The 18,554-nt window shown below is 45.0% G+C and overlaps 1 protein-coding gene across 4 annotated transcripts in view; it reads left to right on the forward strand.

Moving 5' to 3' along the window:
• The first annotated feature begins 407 nt into the window (after window positions 1–407).
• Window positions 408–18,554, forward strand: part of LOC106584470 (SRSF protein kinase 2) — an 88,639-nt gene continuing 70,492 nt past the window's right edge. For all 4 annotated transcript variants that reach the window (XM_014169832.3, XM_014169833.3, XM_014169838.3 and 1 more), the window contains exons 1-2: window positions 408–528; window positions 756–822. In XM_014169832.3, coding sequence (XP_014025307.3) covers window positions 513–528; window positions 756–822 — 83 coding nt within the window. In that variant the 5' untranslated portion in view covers window positions 408–512. The remainder of the gene's footprint in view (window positions 529–755; window positions 823–18,554) is intronic.

Consider the following 18,554-nt stretch of genomic DNA (forward strand, 5'->3'; position numbering starts at 1 on the left):
TCTTCGGCTGTACCCTTTTTGGTTCCAGTTAGAATCCTTTTGTTCCATGTAGAACACTATGTGGAAAGGGTTTTACATGGAACCCAGAAAGGGTTCTTCAAAGGGTTTTCCTATGGGGACAGCGGAATAACTATTTTAGGTTCTAGATAGAGGCCTACTGAGCTAATAGTGCTTTGGCGTGGGGATAAATAGGGAAGCAGGCAGGGGAAATATTTTAATGTTCAAGACATCAGAGACATGAATAAAATGGGGATAGTCTAATGTTGACCGGAGGGACTCAGTCTTTCTGGTTTTGGTTCTTTCAATTTAAGCGCTCCTTTTCGCGCTAACCTCAATTGTGACAGTTGTGCGCGGCCACGTAGCATATAGCTCAAGTGCCTGAGCGCGCCTCCTCCTCCAAACGACAGAGGGAGTGCGCGTTCTCCAGAGAGGAGGCTGGAGACGAGAGAGCGTGAGATCTCGGCTGCTGCCGTTGAGCTGCCGCTGCTGCTGAAGGGAAGGAGGAAAACATCATGAGCTCCAGGAAAGGTATGGAAATATTTTCTATTTTTCAAATATTCCGACTACGGGACAGCTTTTGTTGGTTTTGATAAGAGGTGGTGAAATTACGCGCGTGCGGGGGTTTCCAACCTTTTTGGTTATGGATGCTTGGACCGGCCAGCTATAGCTCGAGACTGATGTGTTGTTCTTTCTTTCTGTCCCTTCTCGGTGCTCGGACGTCGGTCCTACCTCTACATGAATCTAATCTCTTCTAGTGATGGCCATCCAGGCCCGAAAGAGAAGGCCCAAGGGGAAAAAAGACAAAGCAGCCCACGGAAGGAGGTAAGCAGGGCGGTGTTCGGAATGGAATGGAAGTGGTATTTGGAGGTGCTGTGCTCGTTTGTTATGTCTCTTGTGTCAGGTCGTGACAGCGGTTATTAGGCTTTCCGTAGAACGTCAGCCAGCTAAGCTGTCATTGTTGGCAGTGGCTGGTTGAGTAGTTGGTGCGAAGGCAACATACGGGGGAGAGTCTGTTTTGGGCACGTATGGCAAAACGCACACATAGGCAGGCATATTGCGAGGGCGGTGGTGCAGGTGCTGGTACGGGAACGGGAACTCTGGTCCAGCTCGTCTGGGCGCTCCAACTGTGTGGTGTCGGAAGTTGCCATTGGCAACGTTCCTCGGGCCCCGTTGTGTATGGATAGGTCGATGGATATCTTGTGCCTGGAATGGCTTTTTGCCCAAGGAGGATATGAATTGCATGCTGGAGTTGTATATCGTTGGCCTAATAAATCGGCAATGACTGACTCTTTCTGTGAAAACACTTGGGTTGTTGGGATTACCCAAACATGGGTTAATTTAACCATCAGTTGGATATTTTTTTACTTTCATGCTGGTTGACACAGCAGCTGGGTCTTTTTGAATGTAATCCTTAGGTTATTTTTCAGGAGGCGTGGCTTATCAGGGGTGTGGCTTTCAGAAAGTTCTTATTGACAACCTGTGAGAGTAAATGTAATTCTTGTTCATCATGTTACATTTACACACTGCAAATCAACATTTTCTTTAAAATGTTTAGCATTGTACACATTCTTCTAGAATATAAAGATTATTTATTACCAGAGGTGTTGACTAGAGTCTGACTTGGACTCAAGTCTGACTCGAGTCACACATTTGATGACTTGAGACTCTTCAAGATAGAAAATAAAATCACTTGACTTTGACTCGGAGCTTCAAGACTCGGGACTCGACTTTGACTTGAGTCTGATGACTTGAAACAATCGGGCGAAAGCGGAGAAGGGAGGCGTGCCCTTCTCAAATCGAACAGTAATCTGCGCAACTCTGTCATTTTGTCAACAAAGCAGCATGGTGCATCTTTTCCATAAAATACATGTTTTAATTTTGTAACTTGTTTTCATTGAGAAGGCAGATAAGGCGTTTTTATCAAAAGCAATCCCTTTTGCATGGGAAAACACAGAATCCTAGTAATTACTACACGTGATTAATTACGTCACTTTTGTTTAGAACCGACTTCGCTGTGGGCTTTGAACTGGGCGCCTGGCTCACGCCTGGGATCCAGCCCGGTTCCCAATTGAATGCAATAAACTTTCAGCTGATGCAAAACACGCCTACACAGATGAATCAAACCCCCTCAAGGAGAAGGTTTTGTGGGGTTGCGAGTGTGAAACAATGGGAAAAACATAAACAATTCATACATATTTTAATAGGCTATGTAGAGAATAGCCTACTATTTGTATTTTATATTTATACCTTTGCTTATTCGATCTAGTCACTAACATAGGCCCACGGCACTGCACCAAATTCTTGTTTAAAAAAACATCTAATAGTTTGGGTGGGTTACAATTATATAACTTAGTGGTGGGTACTGGTTATATGTCTAAAGATAGCTGTAACATCACACTACCTTCAATACTTACGGGATGAAGATGTAACTTTCAGGTAAATGAATTATGATATTTGTGAGGAAGAAAAAGGTGATGGACAGATCATGCTTTCCATCCGATCCTGCAGCCTCTGCTGCGTACAGGTAGGCCATATGATCCTGCTTGCTCTGGACTCCAGAGGAGTGACAATGTGACACGCTATCCCTAGTTGATATTGACTACTAACATGAATGACTTTCAGCTCAAAATGCAGGTGTAAAACACAGTTTATTTCGGTATCTTGTGTTTTGAATATAAATGCATCACCGTTTATGGCTGTAATGACAGGCTCCATTTGCGCATCGTTTATGCACACGTGTTCGCCCTTTGAGCACGTGCGTGTGCAGGGCTCGGAACCAGTCCTTTTTGGGGACTGAGCTAGAACAGATTGCTGATTTGATATACAGCTATAGGATCTGGTCGTATCTCCGTAACCCAGCACCAATAACCCACCATCAACAACCCAACCCTGCTCTTTTTAAATAAAACAGCCCAACTAAGTGACCCAATGCCTGCAACCCAGCAGTTGGGTGAACCAAACAACCCAGCATTTTTTTTGTGCAGTAGGTTACTTCAGCTGCAACTGAGACTGAAACCCTGAGCCTTGGTTGGGGGTTGTAAAAGAGATCTGACTGATGTGACAGGCATCCTCGGCCTCATTGCAGTAATGACAGCACAGAGACAGATAAGCATCCCAAATGAATAAACTAGCTACTTTCATCGGTTTAAAGGCACTATTTGTGAGTCACACTGGGGTCTGTGGCTGCTAGATGGCTGTTGGTGATGTAGCCTAACAGAGTGTGAGTGTTTGTGTAGACGAAGGACTTCTACTAGAGTGAGATAGATCTGGTGCAAATTTAGGTTTGGGTGTGTGATTGCTGTCTATTTCATGGTGCGTGAGCCGGTTATGACGAAGTGCAGTAGTTGGTATGCGCACGGCGGCACATTGGCCCTGTAAAGTGCATACGAATTGGTCTGGAGAGAGAGGAGCAGACTTCATGGCACAATGCTATTGGACCAAAGTCACCGGTGTAGTCACTGGCCACAATTCGGTGATTCCATACCAAGGTTCTGCCCACACAGGTGCGCTGTGGAAGGGGCTGGAATCGCTGTTGCTTCAGAAAACATTCACCAAATGAATCCACACGTCACTCACAAACATGTCAAATAGAAATGTATTGAAGCACAGTTTCTTTTCTTCTTCTTCTTGCCATTAATTGAATGATGTTAGAAATGTATCTTGTTATCATGCTGTTATAATTAGGGATGCACGATATATCGGTAAGCATATCGGAATCAGCCGATAATAGCTAAAAATGCCACCATCGGCCCGATGTCTAGTTTAACACCGATGTGCAAAACCGGTGTCATAGCTATGTAACGTAGGTAGATGAGGTAATGACGCCATTACAAATACTGCATTACACGTGCAACACAACATTCCTAACCTAGCCCACAATGTCTGCTGTGTGGATCTATTTTTAAGTTTCAAAGGAAGATAACAAAAAGGCCATATAAAACATTTGTACTGCTATTATTTCCCGAGGAGGGGAGAGGGTGAAATCTTTCAATACCACAAACATAATTACTAATTTGCATCACCCCCAGACGTTCAGAGACTACTTAGAACAAAAGCAGAAAAATGCTAAGGGCACACTTCCAGCAACTAAACAACTTCATGTCGATCAGTCATTCGAAAGAGTAAGAACATTTCAGCGAGACAACTCAAAGGCAAAATCCATTAACGCCAAGATAATGGTTTCATTGCCCTTGACAATCAACCGTTCTCTGTCGTGGATGATGTTGGATTTCGCCGACTGGACGAGCACCTCGAGCCCCAGTACACACTACCAAGTAGGCGCTATGTTTCAGATGTTTCCCTACCGGAGTTACACAGTATTGTTGAAATGCACATCCATGAGCTGCTTGCTATGGGTGTTACTGCTATTAGCTTCACGACTGACATTTGGATCAGCGATGTCAGCCCCATGAGCATGCTGAGTCTGACAGCACAGTGGGTCGATGAGGATTTCGTACTGAGGAAAGCTGTATTGCATGCTCAAGAACGTGCTGGTTCTCATACCGCTGCTGCCATTTCAATGGCATTTGAGAACATGTTTGAAACATGAACACACTCCTAGCTCCATTCGAACAACTAACTCAAGAAATAAGCTCATCAACTGCGACTGCAGCAGATGTGATACCCTCGGTCATGGCATTGAAACGCCTGCTCAACAAAACTACTGACAGACCGTGGGGTTAAAACTTGAAAAAGTACTCTAGTAGAGGCTGTGAACAAGCGATTCGGTGGCATTCTCTCTGAGCCGCTTTACTGTGTCGCCACCTTGCTCGATGCTAGGTACAAGGACCACTACTTCGATGCAGACAAGAAACAGGGTTTAAGTGAAATGTTACAGACACAGTTGGACAAGATGGAAACGGACACAGTGACAGTGCGCACCGACGAAGAGGACCCACGACAGAAGAGGCCACGGACAGACAGAGCTGAAACTTCACTGCTTGACATGTATGATGAAATCCAGGTTGAGAATGAAACGACTGAACAAATGAACAAGGAAACAGCACAGTAAGTAAGTGAAAGAAATAGGTTTTGATTATGTTTTACTGGTAATGGGGACTTAAATGCCAACAAAATAACTTTTTTGTGTGTGTGTGTGTGTGTGTGTGTGTGTGTGTGTGTGTGTGTGTGTGTGTGTGTGTGTGTTTCAACTATTTAACTGTACTAGAATGCTTAAAAGGCCGCTAAAATTGTAAATATCGGGTATCGGTATTCGGTTTTTTGGGGGCAAGGTAAATATCGGATATCGGTATTGGCCAAAAATATTGGCCAAAAATGTCTATCTATCAATTTCAGTTGATTCATATTGGGTCTATTGACATCATGTGTGACTTCATGAGTATTGACATTGCTCTGAAAGAGACCTTAAAAATCAACCTGTATCACACTCTATATTGGCCTTTGCCACCTTTTAAATGTCATAACTGTGTGTTTTGTTAAAGCTTGGCTGCTGCTGGGAACAATCTCTCTGTAGAGACATGCTTTGAGCCGGAGTGGAAACCACAACAAACAAACGCATGACATGTTCTCAGGTGACATCATAGCAATACTCAGGCAACAAGTTGTCCTTCCTGTCCATACATTTTCTGTGTGTGTGCATGTTTGTGCATGTGCGCATGAGCGTATAAGCTTATCATGTGTGCCCACGTGTGTGTGTTGTTTTGTGTATGGGTAGGCCCCTCAGGAGGACTATGTCTAAATGTCTGTCTATTGCTACAGACAGGAGGCTCATCTAGACCTATCTGAAACCAAAGGGGGCCAAAGCAAAGCAGTAGTACCATTGACCCACATCACAGCCTCCTCGCCATTCATATGGAGAGAACTCTCTTCTGTTTGCACCCCCCAGCCCCTGGAGGGTTACGCCCACCTGTCGACCCCCCCCCCCCTCCCCCCCTGCCTATTTGGCTGACATCCGACCTGGCCACACCCTGCCATCAGAACAACACAGGGCCTGAGAGAGGAAGATCACAACAAAGCTGGGAAAATCAGAGGTTCCTTTCACTGATCCTCAGCAACAGCTACAGAGAAACAGAACAGGACACACACACACACACACACACACACACACACACACACACACACACACACACACACACACACACACACACACACACACACACACACACACACACACACACACAGGGAGAGTACTGCTGGGCGTGGTGCAGAGTGTGTCTGTGTGTGAGTCTTCATGTCCATGTGTACATTTGTGTTAGGTTATGTAGATGGGATGGTTCTGAAATAGAGTATATGCAGTCTGAATTGGGCCTGAGTGCCTCATATTCTCTTCCATCTGTCTCATTCATGCTACCTCTTGACAGATTAAGTTTGCTCACTGCCCTTTAAATGGTTTCTGGGGGCAGTTTTTTAGGCCGTGGCAGCCAGTTATTTCTACAAGACATAACTTGTGACTTGATAGAGTCTTTCATCTTTGATTTGTTTTATGGTCTATGTTATGAACAAGGTATTGACTGTGTGTGGGGGCGGCGGGATAGAGGGATTTGTTCATCATTCTGGCCACTTCTTTCTATCACAACATGCACTTTTCATCCAACTGTTGCTTATTTATTCAGTGGTTTATAGTCAGTTAGTAACTAGTAATGTGATCCTATCACCAACTCATTCACACAGGCATACAGGAGGCTGTATGCTCACACTTATCCTGGCATGACTGCCTGGGCGACTGCCTGAGTGAGTCATGGATCAACCTTTCCATGTCCAGCTTCAATGCTGCCAGAATTATTACATGATGAGTATACCTGTTTGTAGTTTGTTTTTAAACTTTATATGCATTATCAGATAGATTTGTAGGTTAACACATTGAGATGAATGATGGCTAAACCTCCCCTAACTCTAAAGATATGGTTCGAGATTACTCAGTCATCTCAATTCTGAGTTTATGATTTCTGCTAACATTAACTCAGAACCACTAGAGCAGCCATACTCAACTGGCGGACAGTGGTCCGGATCCGGACCCAAAACGGGGTCAATACGGACCGCATGTCCCGACTTTAAAAAATCGTAGTTATTATAACCAGATTACGTGCCCAGGGGCCTCGACCACCAAGGGTCCCCCATTTTCTTTTTGTTGAGTCACTCCAGTATCATATGAACACCCATAAGACATGGCAAAATGGGTAGAAATGCAGGAAATTTAAAAAACTGCTAAATGTTCTAAACGCCCCATGGCAAAATGTGTAGAATTACAGCAACATTTTCTTTCTGCCAACAAGAGGGGTGTGAACAGTTTGGGGTTGCGTGTTGACGGTTTGTTACTATGCCAATAAATTACAATATTCATCCAAACCTTTGCATTCGGAAAGTATTCAGACCCCTTGACTTTTTCCACATTTTGTTTGTTTACATCCTTTTTCTAACATTTCTGCAGCATGGAAGGTCTCCAAGAACACAGTGGCCTCCAACATTCTTAAATGAAAGAAGTTTGAAACCACCAAGACTCTTCCTAGAGCTGGCCGTCCTGCCAAACTAAACAATCGGGGGAGAAGGGCCGATGGTCACTCTGACAGAGCTCCAGAGTTCTTCTGTGGAGATGGGAGAACCTTCCAGAAGGACAACCATCTCTGCAGCTCTCCACCAATCAGGCCTTTATGGTTGAGTGGCCAGACGGAAGCCACTCCTCAGTAAAAGGCACATGACAACCTGCTTGGAGGTTTCCAAAAGGCACCTAAAGACTCTCAGACCATGAGAAACAAGATTCTCTGGTCTGATGAAACCAAGATTGAACTCTTTGGCCTAAATGCCATGCGTCATGTCTGGAGGAAACCTGGCATAGTGGTGGCAGAATCATGCTGTGGGGATGTTTTTCAGCGGCAGGGACTGGGAGACTAGTCAGGATCGAGGAAATGATGAATGGAGCAAAGTACAGAGAGATCCTTAATGAAAACCTGCTCTAGACCGCTCAGGGCCTCAGACTGGGGTGAAGGTTCACCTTCCAACAGAACAATGACCCTAAGCAAACAGCCAAGACAACGCAGGAGCGGCTACGTGACAAGTCGCTGAATGTCCTTGAGTGGCCCAGCCAGAGCCCGGACTTGAACCAGAACGAACATCTCTGGAGAGACCTGAAAATAGCTGTGCTGCGACACTCCCCTTCCAACCTGACAGAGCTTGAAAGGATCTGCAGAGAAAAATGGGAGAAACTCCCCAAATACAGGTGTGCCAAGTTTGTAGGGTCATACCCTAGAGGACCTTGAGACTGTAATCACTACCAAAAGTACTTCAACAAAGTACTGAGTAAAGGGTCTGAATACTTATGTAAATGTTATATTTCAGTTTTTTATTTTTTATAAATTTGCAAACATTTCTAAAAACCAGTTTTTGCTTTGTCATTATGGGGTATTGTGTGTAAATTGAGGAGAGAGAAAAAAAAACTATTTAATCAATTTTAGAATAAGGCTGTAACATAAGAAAATGTGGAAAAAGTCAAAGGGTCTGCATACTTTCCTAATGCACTGTATAAACTGTGTGTGACTGGACCTTCTCAAATAGTGCTTGAGTACCCATGCGCTAGAGCTTCAATGACATTGCCATAATTCTGTGTATCACAGAGTTGGTGTTGTTAGTGATACTGTATCATAACTCCTAACTCCTATAAATATCCCAGCCTCAGTGCTAACAGTGTGTGTCGTATAATTCTGCTCCCTCCTTGTGTACTGCTGTAATGTAGATCCCTGTATGAGCCCAATGCAGTCTGATTGATGTTGCTACATCAACAGCATTGATTTTTGTCTTGTGTTTCGCCAGCTGATGGAAGATTGGAGCAGGCTAGCGAACAGGACTGTGTGTGGTGCAGTGGAGTGAGGCAGCCAGGTAGTGTAATGTTCTCTGGAATTCAGACAAATGGTTTTTCGCCGGTAGCTGAATAATATTGCTGCAGCTTACAACTCCCACTCTTGGAGTTAAGTCAAAGTTATAAATAGGTATATATAATAATAATAATATAATATGCCATTTAGCAGACACTTTTATCCAAAGCAACCTACTCTCATACATTTCACATACAGGTGGTCCCAGAAATCGAACCCACTGTCCTGCCATTGCTAGAGCGATGCTCTACTAACTGAGCTACAGAGGACCATGGTACCTGACTACGTTGTGGTGGTTCTTCAATGGAAGTCAGAGGACTAGGTACAGACTTCAACGTTGTCTGAGCAGACCTCAGCACAACCGCTGACTTAGGTTAATTCATTAATTTAATTGATTCCCAGAGAGGATCACTTAGTGATGGTGAAGAGCCAATACAGCAGACCATACCTTGTCCAGTCAGCAGAACCAACCAACATCAGTGACCTGAAGCTTATGTGCACTTGTTTACAGTTTGTTTGTGTAGATTGTCAATTCACATTGCTAGCGATGAGGGCTGTGCCATATAGGCCTTATCAGTATATGTCCCTGGTCAGAGATGTATGGACTGAGAGTGTGTCAAAGGGAAGTGGATTGGAGTGTGAGTGAGCAAGAGGAGGAAGCTCAGGAGTTCGATCCCTGCTGGACAGATTTGCTCAGCCAATGCTGCTTCATCAATACTGTGGCCTGGCTGAATGGATCTGATATCCACAGCTCAGCAGAGTAGTTGGCCCATGTGATGTACTAGGCAGTACACACTACCCTCTATAGCGCCTTGTGGTCAGAACCCAAGCAGTTGACTTACCAACTAGTGATGCAGCCAGTCAAGATGCTTTCAATGGTACAGCTGTAGAACCTTTTGAGGATCTGAGGGCCCATGGCAAATCTTTTCAGCCTCCTGAGGGGGAGAAGGCGTTGTTGTGCCTTCTTCACGACTGTCTTGGTGTGTGTGGACTAGAGGTTGACCGATTTATGATTTTTCAACGCCGATACCGATTATTGGAGGGCCAAAAAAAGCCAATACCGTTTAATCGGCCGATTTTTATATATATATATTTGTAATAATGACAATTACAACAGTACTGAATGAACACTTTTATTTTAACTTAATATAATATATAAATAAAATCAATTTAGTCTCAAAAAATGTATGAAACATGTTCAATTTGGTTTAAATAATGCAAACACAGTGTTGGAGAAGAAAGTAAAAGTGCAATATGTGCCATGTAAAAAAGCTAACGTTTAAGTTCCTTGCTCAGAACATGTGAAAGCTGGTGGTTCCTTTTAACATGAATCTTTAATATTCCCAGTTAAGAAGTTTTAGGTTGTAGTTATTATAGGAATTATAGGACTATTTCTCTCTATACCATTTGTATTTCCTATACCTTTGACTATTGGATGTTCTTATAGGCACTATAATATTGCCAGCCTAATCTCGGGAGTTGAAGTCATAAACAGCGCTGTGCTTCAAGCATTGCGAAGAGCTGCTGGAAAATGCAGGGAAGTGCTGTTTGAATGAATGCTTACAAGCCTGCTGCTGCCTACCACCGCTCAGTCAGACTGCTCTATCAAATATCAAATCATAGACTTAATTATAATATAATAAACACACAGAAATATGAGCCTTAGGTCATTAATATGGTCAAATCTGGAAACTATCATTTCGAAAACAAAACATTTATTCTTTCAGTGAAATACGGAACCATTCCGTATTTTATCGAACGGGTGGCAACCCTAAGTCTAAATATTCCTGTTACATTGCACAACCTTCAATGTTATGTCATAATTATGTAAAATTCTGGCAAATTAATTACGGTCTTTGTTAGGAAGAAATGGTCTTCACACAGTTGGCAACGAGCCAGGCGGCCCAGACTGCTGCATATACCCGGACTCTGCTTGCGCTGAACACAAAAGAAGTGACACAATTTCCCTTGTTAATATTGCCTGCTAACATGAATTTCTAAATATGCAGGTTTAAAATGTTTTGTTGTGTATTGATTTTAAGAAAGGCATTGATGTTTATAGTTGGATACATTGGTGCAACGATTGTGCTTTTTTTCGCGAATGCGCTTTTGTTAAATCATCACCCATTTGGCAAAGTAGACTGTGATTTGATGATAAATTAACAGGCACCGCATTGATTATATGCAACGCAGGACAAACTAGTTAAACCAGTAATATCATCAACCATGTGTAGTTAACTAGTTATTATGTTAAGATTGACTGTTTTTTATAAGATAAGTTTAATGCTAGCTAGCAACTTACCTTGGTTACTTGCTGCACTCGCGTAACAGGTGGTCAGCCTGCCACGCAGTCTCCTCGTGGATTGTAATGTAATCGGCCATAATCCGCGTCCAAAAATGCAGATTACCGATTGTTATGAAAACTTGAAATTGGCCCTAATTAATCGGTCGACCTCTAATGTGGAGCATGATAATTCCTTATTGATTTGGACACCAAGGAACTTGAAGCTCTCGACCCACTCCACTACAGCCCCGTCGATGTGGATGGGAGCATGCTCGTCCCTCCGTTTCCTGTAGTCCACAATCAGCTCCTTTGTCTTACTGACAGTGAGGTTGTTGTTCTAGCACCACACTCCGAGGTCACTGACCTCCTCCTTATAGGCCGTCTCATCAGCGTCAGTGATCAGACCTACCACTGTCTTATCGTCAGCAAACTTAATGATCATGGGTGAACGCAGCCCTGAGGGGCCCCCGTGTTGAGGGTCAGCATGGAGGATGTGTTGTTGCCTACCCACATCACCTGGGGGCGGCCTATCAGGAAGTCCAGGACCGAGTTGCAGAGGGAAGTGTTCAGTCCCAGGGTCCTGAGCTTAGTGATGAGCTTGGAAGGCACTATGGTGTTGAACACTGAGCTGTAGTCAATGAACAGCATTCTCACATAGGTGTTCCTCTTGTCCAGGTGGGAGAGGGCAGTGTGGAGTGCAATAGAGATTGCGTCATCTGTGGGTCTGTTGGGGCGGTATGCGAATTGGAGTGGATCCAGGGTGTCTGGCATGATGTTGTTGATTGAGCCATGACCAGCCTTTCAAAGCATTTCATGGCTACAGATGTGAGTGCTACCGGGCGATCTTGGTTATCTTGGCGTTCTTGGGCACAGGGACTTTGGTGGTCTGCTTGAAAAATGTAGGTATTACAGACTGGGTCAGAGAGAAGCTGAAAATGTCAGTGAAGACACTTGCCAGCTGGTCAGCGCATGCTCTGTGTATGCGTCCTGGTAATCCGTCTATCCCTGCGGCCTTGTGAATGTTAACCGATTTAAAGGTCTTACTCACACAGTCGTCCGTAACAGCTAGTGCCCTCATGCATGGTTCAGTGTTGCTTGCCTCGAAGCCAGAATATAAAGCATTTAGCTCATCTGGTAGGCTCGCATCACTGGCCAGCTCGCTTCTGGATTTCCATTTTAATCCGTGATAGTTTGCAAGCCATGCCACATCTAACGAGCATCAGAGCCGGGGTAGTAGGATTCGATCTTAGTCCTGTATTGATGCTTTGCCTGTTTTCGGAGGTTGTAGCGGGATTTCTTATAAGCATCCATATTAGTGTCCCTTCTCTTGATAGCAGCAGCTCTTGCCTTTAGCTCAGAGTTTTGTTGTCTGTAGTTGCACAGGTGACATGCTGGTAAAAATTGTGTAAAATGTACTTCAGTTTCCCTGCGTTAAAATCACCGGCCAGCATCGGTTTGTGATGGTAAAAAAATGTATATGAAAACTCTCTCGGTAAATAGTATGGTCTGCAGCTTATCATGAGGTATTCTAATTTAAGCAAGCAAAAACTCAAGACTTCCTTAACATTAGAGATCGTGCACCAGCTGTTTTTAACACATTCCTCCCCGCTTTGTCTTAACCAAGGCTGCCGTCCTGCCGTCCAGTTTAGACGATGCATGGAAAAACCAGATAGATGTGTATTATCCATGTCCTTGTTCAGCCACGACTCCGAGAAACATAGAATATTACAGTTCTTCAGGTCCCGTTGATAGGATTGTCTCAAACGGAGCTTGTCCAGTTTGTTCTCTAGTGACTGTACGTTCGCCAATTGAACGGAGGGTAGAGGCGGATTATTGGCTCGCCAACGTAGTCTTGTCAGGATGCCGGCTCATATGCCTCTTTTGAGCCGTCGCTTATAATTTTGAGTCTTGGGGATTGGGGCCTGGCCCGGCGTAAGCAGAACGTCCAGAGCTGCCAACTCGTTGAAATAGAAAGTATTATCAAAATCAAGGTTAGTGATCGCTGTTCTCATGTCCAAAACAAATAAAATAGCTATCCACTGCAGCGCCATCTAAAGGCTGTGTTGAATTCACAGTCAGGAGCATGAGGCTAAAGCCAAGCCCATAATCTTCACACACCCACTCACTTCTGGGCTTGTTATGGTAACATGAGATTACATTAAGTAGCCTACTCTGGTTGTCAACAGACACTTTCAAGACAGTAAGATGTTCTGAGGTGCTTCTGTCAAATATTACAGTTGTAATATAAAAGCAGCTAAACCATAGGCCAATGCAGGCTGTGTCATGATATCTAGATCAGTTGTTATTACCGTTTAGCTCACACATGACTGTATAACGATTGGGTAGGCTATATGAAAGCAATCTACTAATATGGAGGAATCCTCTGTTTTGGTATATGCAGTGGACAGAATAGCTAAGATGTCTCTCACAGGGAGAATGGTTTATTTGAATTTGATAAGGCAACATCATATTGATAAGGTCTCAGTGTGTGATATGCTCTTCCTGAAGGTTCTCCTCAGGTAGGACAAAGTGAAGGAGTAGAACTGATTGAATGGAGGCTAATTGAATGTGGATTGTGGAACTGCACCACCAGTGGAATAAGCACCAGGAGTGTTTTAGGTAGGGCTATGGGTATTCATGTGTAGAGTCCAGAAGAGGATCCCCTTCGTCTACACTGGGCTTGAAGTGATGTTGAGTTGATTTAGACATGATTATTTTGAGCGTTTTAACAGGGGTTCTTCAGCTTATATATATTTATACTCAATGTTAATGATGGTTAACTGTGGGTAAGTAGACTAACCCATTTTGGTTGCTGATTATTAGGATCCACAGATTACTGCCAAATCCACAAAACAAGGATGACCCATATTTGGTAGAACCAGCGGCTAGCCTATCCATTTAATCCACATTAAGGCCTAATGATTAGGACTGGCACTGGCACCATGTTCTCCTCAGGATTTGGTGGTGGATTTTGAAAAATGTTTTGATGTAGTATAGTTGCTGCTTAGTAAGATCAGACAGGCTTCTGGTCCTGTAAAACTACTGGAGTGATGAGACGCGAGGATCATCATACATGGGTAAGTAAGATGTTGTACTGGAGGGTTAACCTACATTCAATCAGTGTTCCTCTCATAACATATCTGAGCTGCAGTCCAGTTCCAGCCAGGGCCGGGCAGCCAGGCCATCGAGGGAAGATAGAAGCATTAGGGCATGTCATTCTGTATAAACATTCACTCACAGAGGATGCCAGAGATGGTGACGGCTCAAAGAAACAACTCTCTCCTGCCCTCTGCTGGTGGTTAAAGGTGAGGCGGTGAGAGAGGAAAAAGAGGTGTTGACCATCTTTTCTATTCATCCTCCTCTCTTTTATAAGCGTGGCCCCATATCTGATCATGAGAGTTTCTGATATTCTGAGAAGAGCTGCAAATAGAATAAGCCTAAGGCTTGTGTGTGAGAGAAATAACAAGAGATGTTGTGCCTCATACATTGTGTGATCACAACCAAGGTGTCTGCCAACTGCCCAGGCATCGTGATGGCAGTGTTGTGCTATGTGTTTGCCTATATGACCGTATGTATCTGACCTAGTCAATGAGTTAGTGTAAAACTCTCTTATCCACTAATGTGTGTGTGTGTGTGTGTGTGTGTGTGTGTGTGTGCGCGCGCGCGTGTCTGTTCTTATTGGGTTCAGGATTAACCAGCAGCTCAAAGCCTACCTGCCAATAATACAATTGGTGGGCGTGTCTCTCTCTCCTCTATTTGTCTCAAAGAACCTAAAATCAAATCAAAGTTTATTGGTTGCGTACACAGATTTGCAGATGTTATTGCAGGTGCAGCGAAATGCTTGTGTTTCTAGCTCCAATAGTGCAGTATACCTAGTAATAAAAAAGTTAAAGTAAAAAATAAATAATAAACAAATATAATCCAGAAAAATAAGGAAATAACACACAATAATCACATTAGACAATCATTATGTATTATCAATGATATATCAATTATACTGTACTAAAATATAAATGCAACATGTAACAATTTAAACAATTTTACTGAGTTACAGTTCATATAATCAAATCAGTCCATTGAAATAAATTCATTATGCCCCAATCTATGGATTTCACTTGACTGGTCAGGGCTGCAGCCATGGGTGGGCCTGGGTAGGCATAGGCCCACCCACTTGGCAGCCAGGCCAACCCACTGAGGAGCCAGGCCCAGGCAATCAGAATGAGTTTTTCCCCACAAAAGGGCTTAATTACAGACATAAATAGTCCTCAGCACTCCCTCAGATGATCCCATATGTGAAGAAGCCGGATGTGGAGGTCCTGGGCTTGCGTGGTTACAAGTGGTCTGTGGTTGTGAGGCCGGTTGGATTCCATGTTTATGTACATAGGGCAGCAGCCTGTAAGGTGCAGAGTTGAGTAACCAGGTGGTAGCCGGCTAGTGACTAAGTTCAGGGCAGGGTACTGTGTGGAGGCCGGCTACTAACAGTGACTAAGTTCAGGGCAGGGTACTGGGTGGAGGCCGGCTAGTGACTAAGTTCAGGGCAGGGTACTGTGTGGAGGCCGGCTACTAACAGTGACTAAGTTCAGGGCAGGGTACTGTGTGGAGGCCGGCTACTAACAGTGACTAAGTTCAGGGCAGGGTACTGGGTGGAGGCCGGCTACTAACAGTGACTAAGTTCAGGGCAGGGTACTGTGTGGAGGCCGGCTACTAACAGTGACTAAGTTCAGGGCAGGGTACTGGGTGGAGGCCGGCTACTAACAGTGACTAAGTTCAGGGCAGGGTACTGTGTGGAGGCCGGCTACTAACAGTGACTAAGTTCAGGGCAGGGTACTGGGTGGAGGCCGGCTACTAACAGTGACTAAGTTCAGGGCAGGGTACTGTGTGGAGGCCGGCTACTAACAGTGACTAAGTTCAGGGCAGGGTACTGGGTGGAGGCCGGCTACTAACAGTGACTAAGTTCAGGGCAGGGTACTGTGTGGAGGCCGGCTACTAACAGTGACTAAGTTCAGGGCAGGGTACTGTGTGGAGGCCGGCTACTAACAGTGACTAAGTTCAGGGCAGGGTACTGGGTGGAGGCCGGCTACTAACAGTGACTAAGTTCAGGGCAGGGTACTGTGTGGAGGCCGGCTACTAACAGTGACTAAGTTCAGGGCAGGGTACTGGGTGGAGGCCGGCTACTAACAGTGACTAAGTTCAGGGCAGGGTACTGTGTGGAGGCCGGCTACTAACAGTGACTAAGTTCAGGGCAGGGTACTGTGTGGAGGCCGGCTACTAACAGTGACTAAGTTCAGGGCAGGGTACTGGGTGGAGGCCGGCTACTAACAGTGACTAAGTTCAGGGCAGGGTACTGGGTGGAGGCCGGCTACTAACAGTGACTAAGTTCAGGGCAGGGTACTGTGTGGAGGCCGGCTACTAACAGTGACTAAGTTCAGGGCAGGGTACTGGGTGGAGGCCGGCTACTAACAGTGACTAAGTTCAGGGCAGGGTACTGGGTGGAGGCCGGCTACTAACAGTGACTAAGTTCAGGGCAGGGTACTGGGTGGAGGCCGGCTACTAACAGTGACTAAGTTCAGGGCAGGGTACTGGGTGGAGGCCGGCTACTAACAGTGACTAAGTTCAGGGCAGGGTACTGTGTGGAGGCCGGCTACTAACAGTGACTAAGTTCAGGGCAGGGTACTGTGTGGAGGCCGGCTACTAACAGTGACTAAGTTCAGGGCAGGGTACTGGGTGGAGGCCGGCTACTAACAGTGACTAAGTTCAGGGCAGGGTACTGGGTGGAGGCCGGCTACTAACAGTGACTAAGTTCAGGGCAGGGTACTGGGTGGAGGCCGGCTACTAACAGTGACTAAGTTCAGGGCAGGGTACTGTGTGGAGGCCGGCTACTAACAGTGACTAAGTTCAGGGCAGGGTACTGGGTGGAGGCCGGCTACTAACAGTGACTAAGTTCAAGGCAGGGTACTGGGTGGAGGCCGGCTACTAACAGTGACTAAGTTCAGGGCAGGGTACTGGGTGGAGGCCGGCTACTAACAGTGACTAAGTTCAGGGCAGGGTACTGGGTGGAGGCCGGCTACTAACAGTGACTAAGTTCAGGGCAGGGTACTGGGTGGAGGCCGGCTACTAACAGTGACTAAGTTCAGGGCAGGGTACTGGGTGGAGGCCGGCTACTAACAGTGACTAAGTTCAGGGCAGGGTACTGGGTGGAGGCCGGCTAGTGATGGCTATTTAACAGTCTGATGGCCTTGAGATAGAATCTGTTTTTCAGTCTCTCGGTCCCAGCTTTGATGCACCTGTACTGACCTAACTTTCTGAAATGCTAGTGGGGTGAAAAGGCTGTGGCTCAGGTGGTTGATGTCCTTGATGATCTTCATGACCTTCCTGTGACATCGGGTGCTGTAGGTGTCCTGGAGGGCAGGCAGTGTGCCCCCGGTGATGCGTTGGGCTGACCCCACCACCCTCTGGAGAGCCAGTTTCGCATCATTTTATTTTGTTAGTCTTTAATAAAGGTACATTGTTCACAGCTGGTTATATGAATATGACAAATGGAAAGCTTGCCTTCTTCCTTAAGCTCAAGGTATTACTGTTAGTTGTAACACTGTTAGTTGTAACACTGTTAGTTGTAACACTGTTAGTTGTAACACTGTTAGTTGTAACACTGTTAGTTGTAACACTGTTAGTTGTAACACTGTTAGTTGTAACACTTTTAGTTGTAACACTGTTAGTTGTAACACTGTTAGTTGTAACACTGTTGTGTACTGTGCACCATGCAGCTTGTGGCAGTGATGTTTAATCATGCTTTACTAATACATTATGAACGTATTAAACAGAGTCTTGTCTGAATTAGCCTGTTTCCCCACCCCATGACTGGTTCATTTCTCCCCAGTGCCTTGGTTTGCCGTTTCAATGGTTTCTATTTGGTCAAAATAATATTGTGTTGAATTTGAGGTGCAGGCAAAGTGCAGTTCTCTCAGTGAACACCAGAGGGCTCTATGACACCATCCAGTTTGATCCAGTTCTGCTGTTGTTGGGGAATTGAGGCTTTGTGTAGACCAAAACAAACATGAATTGAATGCTGTTGCTGCTGCTGTTGTGCATAGTGTGCATGAGAACCATGATACCTAGTGAAATCTTAGTAGGTCATAGCTGCTGTGCATTATATCAAGCCATTATATGTGACATATCTATGGGTGAAACTGTGACGGTGAAGTGGATATCTGAACGTGCATGTTTTAATGGCATTGAGTGTCAGCCATTTTGTGTCTGAGCAGAGCCCTCCGTTCGAGACAATCCTGAGCAGAGCCCCTAATAATGTGCCAGATATAATGGCTATGGTTTAATGAAGCTGCAGCTGCCTGACAATAGGTCAGAGTGAAGGGTGGGAGAGGGCAAAGGTCATCAGCCTCCATCCATCAATTAAACACATACCACTTAGCTAATGAGACTGCATACTG

Source organism: Salmo salar, chromosome 23 (genome assembly GCF_965601325.2).
Source record: "Salmo salar chromosome 23, fSalSal1, whole genome shotgun sequence".
Taxonomy (NCBI): Eukaryota; Metazoa; Chordata; class Actinopteri; order Salmoniformes; family Salmonidae; genus Salmo; species Salmo salar.